The sequence below is a fragment of the Schistocerca piceifrons genome, chromosome 2, assembly GCF_021461385.2.
Source record: "Schistocerca piceifrons isolate TAMUIC-IGC-003096 chromosome 2, iqSchPice1.1, whole genome shotgun sequence".
NCBI lineage: Eukaryota > Metazoa > Arthropoda > Insecta > Orthoptera > Acrididae > Schistocerca > Schistocerca piceifrons.
Genome location: NC_060139.1, coordinates 1,101,789,060 through 1,101,809,525, shown reverse-complemented (window position 1 = coordinate 1,101,809,525; position 20,466 = coordinate 1,101,789,060). Strand labels below are relative to the sequence as shown.

At 40.9% G+C, this 20,466-nt stretch overlaps 1 protein-coding gene across 1 annotated transcript in view; it reads left to right on the top strand.

The window, feature by feature from the left end:
• The window catches only part of LOC124777336, a 798,431-nt gene that overhangs the window by 679,620 nt on the left and 98,345 nt on the right, over positions 1-20,466 (top strand). Inside the window, exon 19 of the mRNA XM_047252702.1 lies at positions 19,919-20,067. Coding sequence (XP_047108658.1) covers positions 19,919-20,067 — 149 coding nt within the window. The remainder of the gene's footprint in view (positions 1-19,918; positions 20,068-20,466) is intronic.

The following is a 20,466-nucleotide window of genomic DNA, read 5'->3' as shown; positions in this document are numbered from 1 at the left end:
ACAAAGATATCTAGCAACTGTAGCATGCAAGAAACTAGGAAGATTGTTGTGCTTACAGATGACACAGTAGTTCCAAGCACTGCAATATATTTCAAAAGTTTTTGAGGTGCTCAATATTGTGCAACCTCTCAGTGTCATCCCTACACTTTCACTATTGCTGCACATTCGGAATTATTGTGTAATAATGTCAATCAGCTAGAGGTCACTTAAGCAACTCTAAGATGCCCCTTTTATTTTTATTAGCATAGGTAATCAAGAGGGAAACAAATAGTTCATCACTGTTGTGTATACACATTTCATGGAGAAGCAAATGAGAGCTGCTTGAAAACTCTGAAGATTGAAACATAGTAGCATTGCATGATAAAATAGAGTCCATTAATAAAGCAAACCAATAAATTTGCAAAGGAAAACCAATAAATAAATAAAGAAAACCCATGAATATATACATTAAACCAGTTAATATGTAATGAAAACTAATAAATATATAAAGCAAACCAAAAAATATGTCAAGAAAGGTGGTAAATACAAAGCATGTTCAGAAAGTACATGTACTGTGATGATAATCGGCTGTGGATTTTTGTTTTTTGAGGGTTGGCAACACTGATTGGTAGAGGGAGGGGAGGGGGGGGGGCATCCCCTGACCAGATAGAGCATCACAGGGACTCAGTAGTACATAAACTCATGGTGTAATGTCCATTTGTGTGAAAGATGTTGGTAAGAAAGCCCACCAAGAGCAAGCCATGTGCTGTGATCTGCTTCCTATGGAAAAAAAAATTATATATATATATATATATTTTTTTTTCTTTTTTTTTTTTTTTTTTTTTTTTTTTTTTTTGAGGAGTGGGAGACCCATTTGACTGATGAGTTGGCACAAAAAATTGTGGGAACTGTTTATGGAGACTGCCAAGTGACAGTGGATGATACAAATAAAACACAGATATGTAGGCAGAATTCCAGAAACATGATGATACTTTTATGTACAGAAAGTAACCCTGCAGGTTGAAGACCATTGGGTTAAAGAATAACATAGAAATAGTACAAAGTAAGCTTCATAGGCAAAACTGGTTTTAATGTAAACTTGCAAAATTACAAGGAATTACAACATGCAATAGCAATGACATCAAGTGAAGATTTTACTTGAAATCCATCCTTTGTTAGCTTCCTTCCCAACAGACTCCACTGTCTCCTCTCCAGGCCCAGCTTCGCTCATCTGATTGTTCCTGGCTGATTTACGATTGTATGTTCACTTCGTCTCATTGCTACTGTAGCCCGTAATTTCCGATTCCTTCCATTTAATGCTGCTATTTTACACTAATTATCAGTGTTGCTTATGAAACCTTTGTAGTAGTAGTAATAATAAGAAGAAGAAGAACAGTAATAAAATATTTATATCTTGTGTCTGGTATTATGTACAGGGTGTCGATCTATGTATATCTGTTGTAGTCTTAACCATTGAGTAGGCATGCAGGTGACATTTCATCCAGCAATTTCCTATTTTTTACGTTGTCACCCACACGGTTTGTCCACAAAGGTGAATTTATTCAGCTTCGAGATCCACGTTAGGGGTCAGTATTCACGATTGTTGTCAGGGTGTATAAAAATAAATTTATCCACGTTGTGCACTCCGGTTGACAGTTGTCACCAACATGGCTGTCGGTGCTACCATTTCCATTTCTGTTCATTTTTAAATTTTCTTTGAATCTTTGCAGTCCCTATTACTTTTAATATTCAAATGTCTATACCAAACAAAAGGAGGAATATTGACTAAACTTCAGATCCAACAACATTGTTTGGTTGGTTTAATAAACTTGCTGATGCAGAGGAGGATCTTGTCTTCTCTGATGATTGTGAAGGTGAAGGCAATGTAGTGCTCAATGACCACCACTCAGCTTCTGAGCAAGAGCTGTCACAGGATGAAAAAGAGGATATGTCAGTTGATGAAGCAAATGAAACAATATTATGAAAAGGAAAGTTGGTACTTACCATATAGTGGAGATGCTGAGTCACAGATAGGCACAGCAAAAAGACTGTCACAAATTAGCTTTCAGCCAACGAGGCCTTTGTTGAAAATAGATGACATGCATGCACACACACACACACACACACACACACACACACACACACACACACACACAAATGCAACTCACACACATGGCTGCAACCTCTAACAGCTGAAGCCACACTGCAAGCAGCAGCAACAGCAGCAGCAGCAGCAGTGCGCAATGGGAGTAGAGACTGGGTGGGAGTAAGGCAGAGGCTGGAACAGGGAGGGCGAGGGATAGTAGGGTAGAGGTGGGGAACAGTAATGTAAAATGCCACTGTGGAGCATGCAGGGACGAGGGGGAAGAGGTTAGGGCAGCTAGGTGCTGTTGGGACGTTAGACGGAGGTCAACAGAGAGATGAGGATAGCAGAAAAGGAGAGAAGTAAAAATACTGTCTGCATTAGTGAAATGTGGGCTGTGTAGTGCTGGAATGGGAACAGGAAAGGGGCTGGATGGCTGAGGAGAATGACTAATGGAGTTTGAGGCCAGTAGGGTTATGGGAATGTAGGCTATATTGCAGGGAGAGTTCCCACATATGCAATTCAGAAAAGCCAGTGTCGGTGGGAAAGATCCATATGGTGCTGGCTGTGAAGCAGTCATTGAAATGAAGGATGTCGTGTTGGGCAACTTGCTCAGCATCGGGGTGGTCCACTGGTTTCTCGGCCACAGTTTGTCGACGGTCATTCGTGCAGACAGACAGCTTGTCGGTTGTCGTGCCCACGTAGAATGCAGCACAGTGGTTGCAGCTTATAGATCACGTGACTGGTTTCACGGGTAGCCCTGCCTTTGATGGGATAGGGGATATTTGTGACTGGACTGGAGTAGGTGGTAGTAGGAGGATGTATGGGAGAGGTCTTGCATATATGACTATTACAGGGATATGAGCAGTGCAAAACCACTTTGGGAGGGAGGGGAAGGATTGTGGGCTGGACATTTCTCATTTCAGGGTGCGACAAGAGGTATTCTAAACCCTGGAGGAGAATGTAATTCAGTTGCTCCAGTCCAGTTGTGGGAGGGATGGGAAGGATGAGACTTTGGGAGGTGGTGGGAGCTGGAAAGATAAGGCATGGGAGATTTGTTTTTGTACAGTGTCAGGAGGATAGTTACAGTCTGTGAAGGCTTCAGTGAGACCGTCGATATATTTTGAGAGGGACCGTTCGTCACTGCAGGTGCGGAGACCACAGGTGTGAGGATGTATGGTAGGGACTTCTTGGTATGGAATGGGAGGCAGCTGTCAGAGTGGAGGTGTTGCTGGTGGTTAGCAGGTTTGCTATGGACATAGGTACTGATGTAGCGATCTTTGAGGTGGAGGTCAACATCTAGGAATGTGGCTTCTCGGGTTGAGTAGGATCAGCTGAAGCCTATGGGAGAAAACTTGTCGAGGTTCTGGAGGAATGTGGATAGAGTATCCTCACCCTTGATCCAGATAGCAAAGATGTCATCAATGAATCTGAACCAGGTGAGAGGTTTAGGTGTCTGGGTGCTTAGGAAGGATACTTCTGGATGGCCCAGGGATAGATTGGCATAGGACAGTGCTTTTCATAATATTTTTTATTTATTTTTATTTACACGTCAAGTTCAGTAGGACCAAATTGAGGAACAAATTTCCAAGGTCATGGAATGTGTCAGTACATGAAATTACAACATAAAGTAATAACAGATAAAAATAAATGTTTATGAAACTGAAAAAAGTCAGTCCATAAGTTTAAGTAAACGCAATCAACAATACAATAAGAATCAGCTTAATTTTTCAAGGAACTCCTCGACAACATAGAAAGAGTGACCCACAAGGAAACTCTCCAGTTTCGATTTGAAAGTGTGTGGATTACTGCTAAGATTTTTTAATTCGAGTGGTAGCTTATTGAAAATGGATGCAGCAGTATACTGCACACCTTTTTGCATAAGAGTTAAGGAAGTCCGATCCAAATGCAGGTTTGATTTCTGCCGAATATTAACCGAGTGAAAGCTGCTTATTCTTAGGAATAAGCTAATATTGTTAACAAGAAATGACAGTGAGGTGTGTATGTACGAGGGTTGTTTTTTAAGTAAGGGCCGTTCGCGCGTATAGTCCCGTAGTTCGCGCGGACACCGCAACAAGCCACCGCTCCACTTGCCGGCATCCTTCTCGTTCACACTGATGCAAGTTGCAGCTCTGTAACTGACGTGTACGCATCGCTGTGTTACTTTATAATGTTTATGATTATTGAATCGCCCGCCACGTGTGAGATACGGTCAGTGATATGTTTTTTGACCGCGAGAAGCCTATCAGCTGCAGAAATTCATCGTCAGTTAACAGAAGTTTATGGCTTGAATGCAATGAGTGAAGGTAAAGTGCGTCAATGAGTTAGAGAGTTTAAAAATGGCCGTCAAAACGTCCATGACGAAGAACGCTCAGGCCGGCCCTCTGTGATCACTGATGATTTGGTGGCTGCAGTTGAAACAAAGATTCGTGAGGACAGAAGACTCACAATTTCCACTCTTTCTTTGGAATTTCCACAAGTTTCAAGATCGGTTTTGTACAAAGTTGTGTCTGAAAACCTAAACTTTCGAAACTGTGTTCTCGGTGGGTACCCAGACTCCTCACAAAGGACCACAAAGGGAGGAGATTTGCCACTTCATTGGACTTTTTGATTTGTTACGAGGAAGAAGGGGGTGACATGTTGAGTCAAATTGTCACTGGAGATGAAACATGGGTATCCCATATCACTCCTGAAAGCAAGCGACAATCGATGGAATGGCAACACACAACCTCACCCGTCAAGGTCAAAGCCAAACAGACGCTGTCAAAGCGCAAGATTATGGCAACTGTGTTCTGGGACCGGCACGGTGTTTTGCTAGTGGACTTTATGCCATGAGGAATGACAATCAGCTCAGATGCCTAGTGTGCAACTCTAAAGAAGCTCCGCAGAGCAATTCAAAACAAAAGGCGCGGCATGCTGACAAAAGGAGTTTTGCTCCTGCGTGATAACGCTAGGCCTCACACCTCTCAAAAGACTCAGGATTTGATTGATTCTTTTGGTTGGGAAGTTTTGGACCATGCACCATACAGCCCCGACCTTGCTCCTAGCGATTTTCACCTTTTCCGGTACCTGAAACACCATCTTGGCGGGCAGCGCTTCAATGACGACAATGAAGTGAAAGCGGCCGTGAACTCTTGGCTGTCGGAGCAGGCGGCCGAATTCTTTGAAGAGGGAATTAAAAACTTAGTTGTACGGTATGACAGGTGCTTAAATAAACAAGGAAACTATGTAGAAAAATAGGTAAAAGTGTGTAGAATCAGAAAATAAAAGTTTTTTTACAAAAGTATTTGTATCTTTTTTTAAAAATAAAAACGGCCCTTACTTAAAAAACAACCCTTGTATATATAAAGATGATGTGGCTTACCAAACGAAAGCACTGGCATGTCAATAGACACGCAAACAAACACAAACATACACACAAAATTCAAGCTTTCGCAACCAACGGTTGCTTGATCAGGAAAGAGGGAAGGAGAGGGAAAGACGAAAGGATGTGGGTTTTAAGGGAGTGGGTAAGGAGTCATTCCAATCCCGGGAGCGGAAAGATGTACCTTAGGGGGAAAAAAGGACAGGTGTACACTCGCGCACACACACACGTATCCATCCGCATGTACACAGACACAAGCAGACATTTGTAAAGGCAAAGAGTTTGGGCAGAGATCTCACTATAGCTGTTGGATTAACTTTCCTGCATAGCTTGTAATTAACTATGACATTGGTTTGAGTACAAAAGCCTCTTAGTGTTAAAATTTATGCATCATGGTCTGAAAGGTCATTCACGCTTTTACTAACAGAACGCCCACCTAGTAATGAAGAATGATTAAAAATATTGTCTGTGGCTGTGCTACTGTTCCCCTGCACCCTAGTTGGAAAAAAAACACAGTCTGCATCAGATCATATGAATTTAGGAGATCTTCCAACATCCTTTTTCTTGCACCATCATATACAAAATTAATATTGAAGTCACCACATATAACTAATTTCTGGTACTTCCTACAAAGTGAATCACAAACCCTCTCTAACTTGAGCAGAAATGCTCTGAAGTCGGAGTTAGGGGACCTATAAACAACAACAATTAGAAGTCTAGTTTCACTAAATTCAACTGCCCCTGTACAACATTCAAATATCTGTTCAGTACGGTGTCATGATACATCTATGGACTCAAATGGAATGCTGTTTTTTTGCATACATAGCCACTCCCCCACCCGGCAAGGAACTCCTTGAGAAACAGCCAGCTAATCTGTATCCTGGTAAAGGAAGCCTCTGAATTGTCAAATTATTTAAGTGGTGCTCCGTTATACCAATAATTTCGGAGTCAGCATCTATAAGCAGTTCACTAACTTTGTCACTAATACCTCTTATATTTTGATGAAATATGCTAATTCCTTCTCTACTTGGAAACATTACATCCTTGGAAGGTGAGCCCTTAGTTAGAGGGACTTCCTTTAAACAGGTATATTTATCAGCTGACTTCAATCTAAAAAAGGTGCAGCCCTAACAGCAACTACTACGGGAATTTTTCTACGAGTGACCCCACCACCACCACCACCACCACCACCACCACCACCACCACCCACTACACTGTCACCTATAAACTTAGCTGGCCTGCACTTCCCCTTCCCATACCTATTGAGGTGCAGGCCATGCCTAGTGAAACCCAATCTACTGATAGACGCAACTGGCATCACTGAGATGTGACCCATGCCCTCTGCCATCAGCGCCCTCCCAAGCCCCATGTTAACATGCTAACAGCCGCATTAAGGTGAGGCTGATCATGACACTGAAACACCACCCCACCATCCTGGATTTTCCATTGTTCGAAGCAAATGAAAGGTATTTCTCATGTAAAGTAAGACCACTGTACGACTGAAACAGAAACCCCGAACCAGCATACCTGTACGTACTTAGGCACTCGGTATAATCACACATCTGCATGGACTGTGAAATGGAGTGCAAGAAATAAATTCTTAAGCTGTGGTATTTTGACATTTCTTTGGTGATAATTACATTAGAGTAATAACCAATTTTACAGATATTTACATGGATACGGTCAGGTCACATTTGGCAAGGACCGAGGTGCCTGCAATATGGTTGAAACAGAATCGGGCATTGGTGGGTTCACAGTGTCTTTTGGGCACAATGAGATCAACCTAGTAAAAAATACTCATCAAATTTGGGGCAATTCGAAAGCCAATGGCCTAGAATCATGTTATTTATCAATGACAATTACACTTTCTTGTATGATGCTTACATTTTGATGATCTAAAAGACAGAAACTTGAGAAAGGAAGTTGATAAGTTGGCTCCCATAAGAGAAGTGTTTAAAATAATAGTAGATAATTTTCCTTACTTCTCAACAAGTGAGCACCTCACTGTAGATAAACAATGTTAGCATTTAGGGGTAACTGTCCCTTTCAGTAGTTCATATCTAACAAACCCACTAAATACAGGCTGAAAACATTTGCTTTAGTTGATGATAAGACAGCATATATGTAAATTTAGAAATCTATGTTGGTTCACACTCTGATGGACCTTGTAAACGGGTCAATAGCCCACATGATGCAGTAACAAGGATGGTGAATCCATCTGAGGGCACTATCAGGAATCTAACCATCAATTACTGGTTTTCAAGATATTCTCTTACGGAATGTCTTAAAGATAATGATCTTATTTATGTGGGGACAATTCTCCAAAACAAAGTCAAGTACCTTTGAGGATTTTTCCAAATAAAAAAAGAACACAAAAAATTTTCCATTTTTGGCTTCCATAAGGACAAGATCATTGTGTCATACTGTCTCAAAAAGATTGAAGCTGTCCTCATAATTTCTAAAATACACTATGTCGATATTATCAACAGTGATGCAAGATGTCGTAACATTTTACCACATGACAAAAGTGGGGTGCACTTAGTTGACCAGCTGTGTCAAAAATATGGTATGGCTCAAAATATAAGGTGCCAACCTAAGGTAATGTTCTATAGTCTACTAATCTTAACTGCAATAAATGCATTTTGCAGTTGTTGTTGTTGTTGTTGTTGTGGTCTTCAGTCCTGAGACTGGTCTGATGCAGCTCTCCATGCTGCTCTATCCTGTGCAAGCTCCTTCATCTCCCAGTACGTACTGCAGCATACATCCTTCTGAATCTTCTTAGTGTATTCATCTCTTGGTCTCCCTCTATGATTTTTACCCTCCACTCTGCCCTCCAATACTAAATTGGTGATCCCTTGATGCCTCAGAACATGTCCTACCAACCGATCCCTTCTTCTAGTCAAGTTGTGCCACAAACTCCTCTTCTCCCCAATTCTATTCAATACCTCCTCATTAGTTATGTGATCTATCCATCTAATCTTCAGCATTCTTCTGTAGCACCACAATTCGAAAGCTTCTATTCTCTTCTTGTCCAAACTATTTATCGTCCATGTTTCACTTCCGTACATGGCTACACTCCATACAAATACTTTCAGAAATGTCTTCCGGACACTTAAATCTATACTCAGTGTTAACAAATTTATCTTCTTCAGAAACGCTTTCCTTGCCATTGCCAGTCTACATTTTATATCCTCTCTACTTCGACCATCATCAGTTATTTTGCTCCCCAAATAGCAAAACTCCTTTACTATTTTAAGTGTCTCATTTCCTAATCTAATTCCCTCAGCATCACCCGACTTAATTCGACTACATTCCATGATCCTCGTTTTGCTTTTGTTGATGTTCATCTTATCTCCTCCTTTCAAGACACTGTCCATTCCATTCAACTGCTCTTCTAAGTCCTTTGCTGTCTCTGACAGAATTACAATGTCATCGGCGAACCTCAAACTTTTTATTTTTTCTCCATGGATTTTAATACCTACTCCGAATTTTTTTTTTGTTTCTTTTACTGCTTGCTCAATATACAGATTGAACAACATCGGGGAGAGGCTACAACCCAGTCTCACTCCCTTCCCAACCACTGCTTCCCTTTCATGTCCCTCGACTCTTATAACTGCCATCTGGTTTCTGTACAAATTGTAAATAGCCTTTCGCTCCCTGTATTTTACCCCTGCCACCTTCAGAATTTGAAAGAGAGTATTCCAGTCAACATTGTCAAAAGCTTTCTCCAAGTCCACAAATGCTAGAAACGTAGGTTTGCCTTTTCTTAATCTAGCTTCTAAAATAAGTCGTAGGGTCAGTATTGCCTCACGTGTTCCCATATTTCTACGGAATCCAAACTGATCTTCTCCGAGGTCGGCTTCTACCAGATTTTCCATTCGTCTGTAAAGAATTCGCGTTAGTATTTTGCATCCGTGACTTATTAAACTGATAGTTCGGTAATTTTCACATCTGTCAACGCCTGCTTTCTTTGGAATTGGAATTATTATATTTTTCTTGAAGTCTGAGGGTATTTCGCCTGTCTCATACATCTTGCTCACCAGATGGTAGAGTTTTGTCAGGACTGGCTCTCCTAAGGCTGTCAGTAGTTCTAATGGAATGTTGTCTACTCCCGGGGCCTTGTTTAGACTTAGGTCTTTCAGTGCTCCATCAAACTCTTCACGCAGTATGATCTATCTCCCATTTCATCTTCATCTACATCCTCTTCCATTTCTATAACATTGCCCTCAAGTACATCGCCCTTGTATAGACCCCCTATATACTCCTTCCACCTTTCTGCTTTCCCTTCTTTGCTTAGAACTGGGTTCCCATCTGAGCTCTTGATATTCATACAAATCGTTCTCTTTTCTCCAAAGGTATCTTTCATTTTCTTGCAGGCAGTATCTATCTTACCCCTAGTGAGATAAGCCTCTACATCCTTACATTTGTCCTCTAGTCATGCCTGCTTATCCATTTTGCACTTCCTGTCGATCTCATTTTTGAGACACTTGTGTTTCTTTTTGCCTGCTTCATTTACTGCATTTTTATATTTTCTCCTTTCATCAATTAAATTCAATATTTCTTCTGTCACCCAAGGATTTCTACTAGCCCTCGTCTTTTTACCTGCTTGATCCTCTGCTGCATTCACTACTTCATCCCTCAAAGCTACCCATTCTTCTTCTACTGTATTTCTTTCCCCCATTCTTGTCAATTGTTCCCTTATGCTCTCCCTGAAACTCTGTACAACCTCTGGTTCTTTCAGTTTATCCATGTCCCATCTCCTTAATTTCAATAAAAATGAAGATAAAGCATTGAGGAGAACTACTTTCCTAACCAATCTTGCATGGAAACTTGTAAAGCTTGAAGCAGAAAGGAGATGTCAACAATCACAGATTATTAAGGAGATCAGGAAGTGTGGACTTTCACTACTTGGAATGGAAGAGATTGTGAATGGCCACAGGAGGAAATAAAGGGAAGATCTAATGAGTGAGGTAGGTTGTGGGAAGTGGTGTGTTAGGTGTGATTAGTGAACATGCTCTGATCATTAGAAGGAAGTTCATGTCAATTGGTCAGACAGTGTGGACAGAAATAATACATGTATCGGAATGTAATTTTGGAAATATAGGGTTCGACAGAGTTCAACAGAGCACTGGAAGACCTGAGTCGAAACAAAGCCCCTGGAGTAGACAGCATTCCATTAGAACTACTGACGGCCTTGGGAGAGCAAAACTCTATCATCTAGTGAGCAAGATGTATGAGACAGGCGAAATACCCTCAGATTTCAAGAAGAATATAATAATTCCAATCCCAAAGAAAGCAGGTGTTGACAGGTCTGAAAATTACTGAATTATCAGTTTAATAAGTCACGGCTGCAAAATACTAACACGAATCCTTTACAGACGAATGGAAAAACTGGTAGAAGCCGACCTTGGGGAAGATCAATTTGGATTCCGTAGAAATGTGGGAACACGTGAGGCAATACTGACCCTACGACTAATCTTAGAAAATAGATTAAGGAAAGGCAAACCTACGTTTCTAGCATTTGTAGACTTAGAGAAAGCTTTTGACAATGTTATCTGCAATACTCTCTTTCAAATTCTGGAGGTGGCAGGGGTAAAATAAAGGGAGCGAAAAGCTATTTACAATTTGTACAGAAACCAGATGGCAGTTACAAGAGTCAAGGGACATGAAAGGGGACCAGTGGTTGGGAAGGGAGTGAGACAGGGTTGTAGCCTCTCCCCGATGTTGTTCAATCTGTATGTTGAACAAGCAGTGAAGGAAACAAAAGAAAAATTTGGAGTAGGTATTAAAATCCATGGAGAAGAAATAAAAACTTTGAGGTTCACCGATGACATTGTAATTCTGTCAGAGACAGCAAAGGACTTGGAAGAGCAGTTGAATGGAATGGATAGTGTCTTGAAATGAGGATATAAGATGGACATCAACAAAAGCAAAATGAGGATAACGGAATGTAGTTGAATTAAGTCAGGTGTTGCTGAGAGAATTAGATTAGGAAATGAGACACTTAAAGTAGTAAAGGAGTTTTGCTACACTCCTGGAAATGGAAAAAAGAACACATTGACACTGGTGTGTCAGACCCACCATACTTGCTCCGGAAACTGCGAGAGGGCTGTACAAGCAATGATCACACGCACGGCACAGCGGACACACCAGGAACTGCGGTGTTGGCCGTCGAATGGCACTAGCTGCGCAGCATTTGTGCACCGTCAGTGTCAGCCAGTTTGCCGTGGCATATGGAGCTCCATCGCAGTCTTTAACACTGGTAGCATGCCGCGACAGCGTGGACGTGAACCGTATGTGCAGTTGACGGAGTTTGAGCGAGGGCGTATAGTGGGCATGCGGGAGGCCGGGTGGACGTACCGCCGAATTGCTCAACACGTGGGGCGTGAGGTCTCCACAGTACATCGATGTTGTCGCCAGTGGTCGGCGGAAGGTGCACGTGCCCGTCGACCTGGGACCGGACCGCAGCGACGCACGGATGCACGCCAAGACCGTAGGATCGTACGCAGTGCCGTAGGGGACCGCACCGCCACTTCCCAGCAAATTAGGGACACTGTTGCTCCTGGGGTATCGGCGAGGACCTTTCGCAACCGTCTCCATGAAGCTGGGCTACGGTCCCGCACACCGTTAGGCCGTCTTCCGCTCACGCCCCAACATCGTGCAGCCCGCCTCCAGTGGTGTCCCAACAGGCGTGAATGGAGGGACGAATGGAGACGTGTCGTCTTCAGCGATGAGAGTCGCTTCTGCCTTGGTGCCAATGATGGTCGTATGCGTGTTTGGCGCCGTGCAGGTGAGCGCCACAATCAGGACTGCATACGACCGAGGCACACAGGGCCAACACCCGGCATCATGGTGTGGGGAGCGATCTCCTACACTGGCCGTACACCACTGGTGATCGTCGAGGGGACACTGAATAGTGCACGGTACATCCAAACCGTCATCGAACCCATCGTTCTACCATTCCTAGACCGGCAAGGGAACTTGCTGTTCCAACAGGACAATGCACGTCCGCATGTATCCCGTGCCACCCAACGTGCTCTAGAAGGTGTAAGTCAACTACCCTGGCCAGCAAGATCTCCGGATCTGTCCCCCATTGAGCATGTTTGGAACTGGATGAAGCGTCGTCTCACGCGGTCTGCACGTCCAGCACGAACGCTGGTCCAACTGAGGCGCCAGGTGGAAATGGCATGGCAAGCCGTTCCACAGGACTACATCCAGCATCTCTACGATCGTCTCCATGGGAGAATAGCAGCCTGCATTGCTGCGAAAGGTGGATATACACTGTACTAGTGCCGACATTGTGCATGCTCTGTTGCCTGTGTCTATGTGCCTGTGGTTCTGTCAGTGTGATCATGTGATGTATCTGACCCCAGGAATGTGTCAATAAAGTTTCCCCTTCCTGGGACAATGAATTCACGGTGTTCTTATTTCAATTTCCAGGAGTGTATTTGGGGAGCAAAATAACTGATGATGGTCAAAGTAGAGAGGATATAAAATGTAGACGCAATGGCAAGGAAAGCATTTCTGAAGAAGAGAAATTTGTTAACATCGAGTATTGATTGAAGTGTCAGGAAATCGTTTCTGGATGTATTTGTATGGAGTGTAGCCATGTATGGAAGTGAAACATGGACGATAAATATTTTGGACAAGAAGAGAATAGAATATTTCGAAATGTGGTGCTACAGAAGAATGCTGAAGATTAGATGGGTAGATCACATAACTAATGAGGAAGTGTTGAATAGGATTGGGAAGAAGAGAAGTTTGTGGGACAACTTGACTAGAAGAAGGGATCAATTGGTAGGGCATGTTCTGAGGCATCAAGGGATCACAAATTTAGTATTGGAGGGCAGTGTGGAGGGTAAAAATCGTAGAGGGAGGCCAAGAGACGAATACACTAAGCAGATTCAGAAGGATGTAGGTTGCAGGAGGTACTGGGAGATGAAGAAGCTTGCACAGGATAGAGTAACATGGAGAGCTGCATCAAACCAGTCTCAGGACTGAAGACCACAACAACATAACAGGGGTAACTGTTGTATTGCAGCAAATGGTTCACAAACAACGCTTATTATTAATTTTTCTGCTGTATAGGTTCACTTTTGTTTGATTTAATAAAAGAAATCATACATGTATGTTATAATAAATATATCGCATTCAAGTGTGGAGTTGAGTAATTAATTGTATCTTATAGGTTGAATGAATAAAAAAAGAGGACATCCTCTGGAGAAGATTCTCAAAGCACAAAAAAATTCTCTGAGGAAGTTCTCTGTGTCGTATGAATAAAAATTTTGAACCATATTCTCTGGCAGGGAGCTCCTTCTCACTACCTCCATTCCTTCTCAAGAAGCATCTTAGTGCGTGTCAGTTGCTGCATTCGGCACAGAATGCAGGGGTTCTGTTACACTACATTGAACTATTCAGTGTACATATAAGCAACTGGCATCACTGTGTTCTGGAAGAGTTGCACTATGTTTCAATTTTACTTTTATGTGCAGCAATGAATTGTTAAGGTGTTTACTGACAGTTTGCGAAAATGCATTTTCTTGCACTGTAACCGGATTTTCGACATGTAGGAAACTTGTTTGTTATTCAAATTAGGTGAACACATTATGGGAACAAAATCTTAAGAGTACATGGCATTTTCATCTACTCCAAAAAGGAATTCTGTCAGAGCATTCTAACACAGAAAAATTCTGGTTAAATACAATGCATAATGGTCTGCTCGCCAGTCAGGTATGTACGAAAAACTTCCGACATGCTGGAATAACTGTGGGTCAGCAACTTCTGTTAATCAGTAACATGAAAGCCAATCTAAAGTTGCAAATTTCACTTTTTTAATTCACATTTTTGAGATGATTTTGAGAAATACCATTTCTGACTGTGTTAGATTGATATGAAATGGGTCTTGGTGTGAAATTAATCATCAGGTGAATAAAAAAAGTGAAATTTGCAACTTTGGTCTGAGTTTTCATTGTACTGAAGTATTTAAGCAGTTGCCCATTATGAGAAACAGATTGTTACATTTGTAATAAACCAGTTATTAATTTTTCTAATCCGCCTATATATTTCTAACATAACAAAATAGAAGATTTATGCTGGAGGAAGACATGATGGTGAACATCTGGAAATGTCAGTGACTTGTTTGGTGTAGACCTAAGTCTTCTTGTACGTCAGTGTGAAAACTTGGGTCTGCTAAATAGCAACAAAAGTGTGTTAATTTTCACTTCTTTTGAAAAGTCACACTCTCTTCTTTCATGATTTTGTAGAAGGAAACTTGCCAGGAAAATAATGTTTTATTGTTAAACCCCTATAAACTTCTACAGGTTCTCTCTTCGGTATTTCTTTGGGCGAAGTATCTTCTTCTTTCTTTTGCCTACCAAGCAACATGAATTTTGCCATTGCTACCAAAAGGTCAGTGAAACTTAACCTCAACAGAACTTCCTCAGGTCAGAGTATGCTGTAGAGCTTATTTCGAAAAACATAGAATGTTCTCCACTTGTGAGAACCCCCTCTAGTTTTATTCATACAAAATCAGAGAACATTCTTTGTTATGAGCAACTTCCTCCACCCCTTTACTCACGCTGAGAATGTTCTCTGAAATTTTGAGTATAAAGTGTATTCTCTGCTTTATTTGTACACCCTATATCATTATGCAAGTATATATATCCTATTTTGTTTCATTGTTGTTAAAATAACATTTAAAACAGTGGTGGGTTGTAGCTGCTACCCACAGGTCCAATAGCATAACAAAAATTCATGTGACTACTGCAGCGTTAAGTGTTCTGTAATAAAAAGTTTATTTATTGTACCAGTCCATGGATTACCTCTCCCGCCTTTATCCTGCACTCCACTATTGGTTCCTCCCCCCTACAACATGAGATTTGATTTTGTATTTAACACAGTTGTTATTTTGTAGTTTTTGATTTGATGTACATTTGTTTTTTAATTATACATGGTTTCAGGTCATATCTTCATCATTTTGATGGGATTATAGTAACTATCTCACTAGGGGTAAGATAGATACCGCCTACAGGAAAATTAAAGAGACCTTTGGAGATAAGAGAACAACTTGTATGAATATCAAGAGCTCAGATGGAAACCCAGTTCTAAGCAAAGAAGGGAAAGCAGAAAGGTGGAAGGAGTATATAGAGGGTCTATACAAGGGCGATGTACTTGAGGACAATATTATGGAAATGGAAGAGGATGTAGATGAAGATGAAATGGGAGATATGATACTGCGTGAAGAGTTTGACAGAGCACTGAAAGACCTGAGTCGAAACAAGGCCCCCGGAGTAGACAATATTCCATTGGAACTACTGACGGCCGTGGGAGAGCCAGTCCTGACAAAACTCTACCATCTGGTGAGCAAGATGTATGAAACAGGCGAAATACCCTCAGACTTCAAGAAGAATATAATAATTCCAATCCCAAAGAAAGCAGGTGTTGACAGATGTGAAAATTACCGAACTATCAGCTTAATAAGTCACAGCTGCAAAATACTAACACGAATTCTTTACAGACGACTGGAAAAACTAGTAGAAGCCAACCTCTTTGACAATGTTGACTGGAATACTCTCTTTCAAATTCTAAAGGTGGCAGGGGAAAATACAGGGAGCGAAAGGCTATTTACAATTTGTACAGAAACCAGATGGCAGTTATAAGAGTCGAGGGACATGAAAGGGAAGCAGTGGTTGGGAAGGGAGTAAGACAGGGTTGTAGCCTCTCCCCGATGTTGTTCAATCTGTATATTGAGCAAGCAGTAAAGGAAACGAAAGAAAAATTCGGAGTAGGTATTAAAATCCATGGAGAAGAAATAAAAACTTTGAGGTTCGCCGATGACATTGTAATTCTGTCAGAGACAGCAAAGGACTTGGAAGAGCGGTTGAATGGAATGGACAGTGTCTTGAAAGGAGGATATAAGATGAACATCAACAAAAGCAAAACAAGGATAATGGAATGTAGTCTAATTAAGTCGGGTGATGCTGAGGGAATTAGATTAGGAAATGAGGCACTTAAAGTAGTAAAGGAGTTTTGCTATGTGGGGAGCAAAATAACTGATGATGGTCGAAGTAGAGAGGATATAAAATGTAGGCTGGCAATGGCAAGGAAAGCGTTTCTGAAGAAGAGAAATTTGTTAACATCCAGTATTGATTTAAGTGTCAGGAAGTCAATTCTGAAAGTATTCGTATGGAGTGTAGCCATGTATGGAAGTGAAACATGGACGATAAATAGTTTGGACAAGAAGAGAATAGAAGCTTTCGAAATGTGGTGCTACAGAAGAATGCTGAAGATTAGATGGGTAGATCACATAACTAATGAGGAAGTATTGAATAGGATTGGGGAGAAGAGAAGTTTGTGGCACAACTTGACCAGAAGAAGGGATCGGTTGGTAGGACATGTTCTGAGGCATCAAGGGATCACCAATTTAGTATTGGAGGGCAGCGTGGAGGGTAAAAATCATAGAGGGAGACCAAGAGATGAATACACTAAGCAGATTCAGAAGGATGTAGGTTGCAGTAGGTACTGGGAGATGAAAAAGCTTGCACAGGATAGAGTAGCATGGAGAGCTGCATCAAACCAGTCTCAGGACTGAAGACCACAACAACAACATAGTAACTAAGTCTTATATTAATTATAATAATGAGGTCTTAAGTCTTAATGCTCACCAGTGCTGCTGCCAGGTGGCCTGTTTGTCTTCTTGAAAGTTACAACTACTGTAATGATTCACTTTTGCATTATCATACAGATAAGATACGTGGCTCCATACCTATGTATGACGTGTTCACCTTAACCTTGGCATGTTTTCACATTGTACTTTGATTTATTTCGTGTATAATCTTAGTGATCTGTTAACTAATACTATGCATTATGTATTATTCATGGCTCTTTACTGATTCTTTTCTGAATAATCTGATGATGTATAAATTGAAACACGTCATTAAGGGGAAGTTTACTATCTTTGACCCGAAAAAAGCATGTTCTTTGAGAATTTTTTTCTCGGAATGTGTTATAGATATCAATGTCAAATTTGGTCAAAATGTTTATTGATATTTCCTGTACAAACTGGAATTTTTTCGACTGGAAATGTCAAAGAGCAAAGGCACAAGTGCTGTCGGAACGAAACAAAATTTCGATGTAGACCTCCACGCACGGTATGTCACAGGTCAGCTGGCCTGTCTGAAATCAAAATTGAGTTGACGTTAGTGAAGTATGTAAGATTCTTTAGGAGTTGTAACTCACTTATTTGGAACATAGGAAACAAAATGGTGGCCATTTGAAAAAAAAAAATAGGGTTCTTTCCATCGATTTTTTTACTTTGTTGGCCAAGTAAAAATATTTATAGTTTATGGATTGGAATAAAAGTGGTACAACTCCTAGACAATTTAGCTAGCTTCTTTGGAAACAAAGAATCGTGCCAATCGGTTCAGTAGATTCGAAGTTACCATACCGCACGATAAAAAAAAATGTCATTTCGAGGAAAATGTGTTTGACGGTTTGACTACATATAAATGCAATTTTATGCAACTCACATTCAATCTGCTATTCTGGGTCCATAAACTAGTCCTTCCTCTTCCTCGTAGAGGGCATTCTGCTTGATCTGGACCATCCTGCACTGCGCCAGAGCCGCTCGTACGGCCAGTGACAAGCTGTTTTTGGCTGCTCGAATCCGGTGGTCATCCAAATTCTTGGTGAACTGCATTGAATAGAGTCCCAGGGTGATGTCCACTGTTGTCACGGTCTTCAGAATTGCTGAAAACCCTTCGTTGAAGCTGCTCACTGCCAGGAAAGTCACAATCTCCACAGTCTTCGCACCAGAATGCAAATTCTTGAGGGCTAACTTCCAAACACACACATTCAAACTTTCATTTGAATTTTGTGTGTTTCCTCCCAAGCACCGGTACAATAACTCGTCCTCTGAAAGAGAAAGACTGGTGAGTGAAAAAGGCCGATTTCAGGCAGGTGCAGTTTTTTGTTCAACCGCGATTAACAAACATTTCCGTTCCGTACTTGGAAAAACTGTTTGAGAGGTGGATTCTAAACACTTTTATGGATCCAAAAATGCAATTTAAAAAAAAATCGTTTTTTTTTTTTTTTTTTTAACCTAAAGATAGTAAACCTCCCCTTAAAGGAAACAGTCACCACACAATCTGTGACTTCCATGTATTCTTTATAGTATCCATTATAGCACTGATAGAACCTTCAAAATATGGTTGGTTGGTTTGTGGGATTAAAGGGACCAGACTGCTACAGTCATTGGTCCCTCAAAATATGGTGATTACAATTCTTAAGATAAACTGAAAGAGTTTTAACGTCTACTGCTACCACGGCTGCGGCTGTGTTAAAATGGGCATAGTTGTGCAATGAGCTCCCTCCTCTCTTCAACATTCCCCTTTTTTTGTTTTGAATACGCCTTTTGCAAATTTTTTGAGTCTCACCATATCACTGTGCATCGATGGTCTGCCCCTAAGGCAGAGACTTGACCAAAATGATGCCTTTTTGGTCCAAAAACTCTGAGGCCATGATTATTTTTGTCCGAAATTGTGGTTTTGAATATTTTGGCATATGGGGTTCAGGCATGTAATGAGTTGACCACATTTCATCTCCACTCATAGTAGAACTCAGAAAATCTTCACCTTTCAGTTCAAATCTCTCAAGAAACTTGCAGACACTACTGATCCAATTTTTTCTTGTGCTTTCCACCTGTTTTGGGACCCATCTTGCATACAGTTTCTGGTATTCCAGTGTTTCTGTGAGTGTCTCATATAAGACAGTTCTATCTACATTTATTGGTTTATTACTATTATTATTATTATGTGCAGTTGGACCATATTGGATCATGCAAAGCAACTATCTTTCAATTTTCGCAGTTTCCAAGGAGCTCTAATTTTTTTCCCCAAGGTTTCTTTTTCTTTCTTCAATCCACTTTGTATGTGATCTTGCAGTAGTCACAAATAGCTGCTTGTGTAATATTCTTTTCTCCATTTGCATTAATTATGCCCTTTCCGCCCCTAGGAACACTCTTTTACAAACAGAGATCATCAGTGAGAAACAGTAACCTATAAAGGGGCAGATTTTAATATTTATTCTAAGATGATCCTTGTATTGGGAAGGAGTGAAATCTGGACTGTCATCTGGCAATCCTTTTTTGTATCTTTTACAGTTTGTTTTAACAGTTTTCCTGAATAACTTCAGGCATTATCCAAATGGTTCTTTCAGACATTTTGCAGCCTGTTAACTTTCTTATTCATGTTCTACTGAGCATGTGTCCCATCTCTAATGACCACATTATCTGCAAGACATTAAACCCTTCCTGTCAGTGCTTTTACGTGAGAAGTATCACATAGGACTAAATTGCAAAAACAAACATTTTCTAATGTGTCCAAACAAAACAATGCTTTTTTTTAATTAACTGAATGCATGAGGTGCTGTCTTCCTTTACTTGTCTGTTGAATGCAAGAGACTGTATTTATGTTGTGTTACAATTTATTTTTCAGTGGGCATTTTGCGATATTGGTTACGTCTGCTCTGGGACTCCGCTGTCTTCCATTTACTAATCAAGAAACGTGGTAGAATTCCTGCCAGCAACAGCTTTGTTGTAAAGAGAGTTGCTGGTCCTGGTTTGAATTCCAATTATTTTTATCAGGTAACATTTCAGGACATAAATCTACTAGTAATACATACTGAAAATCAGGAAATTTCTTGAGGATGTTTTTTTTGTATTTTTGTAATGCTCATTACTGATGTTATAGAAATAATTTCAGATGAAACATCAGATATTCTTGTGAAATGCAGACAGCATTTCACAAGCACAACTGACTGATATCTTTAGGTGTGATGGACACACTGCTGAGCTGTTACTGAAGTGTTAATATTGTGTAAATCACACCCAAAGATATTGATCATTTGCGCCAGTAAAACATTCACAACAATATCCGATATTTCATTCTAGAACCACTTCTACAACTACAGTCCAATTCGTGAATGATGGCAGTTCGTGCAGGTTGAGGCACAGATGGGGACTGTACTGTTACTGGTTCCAAGC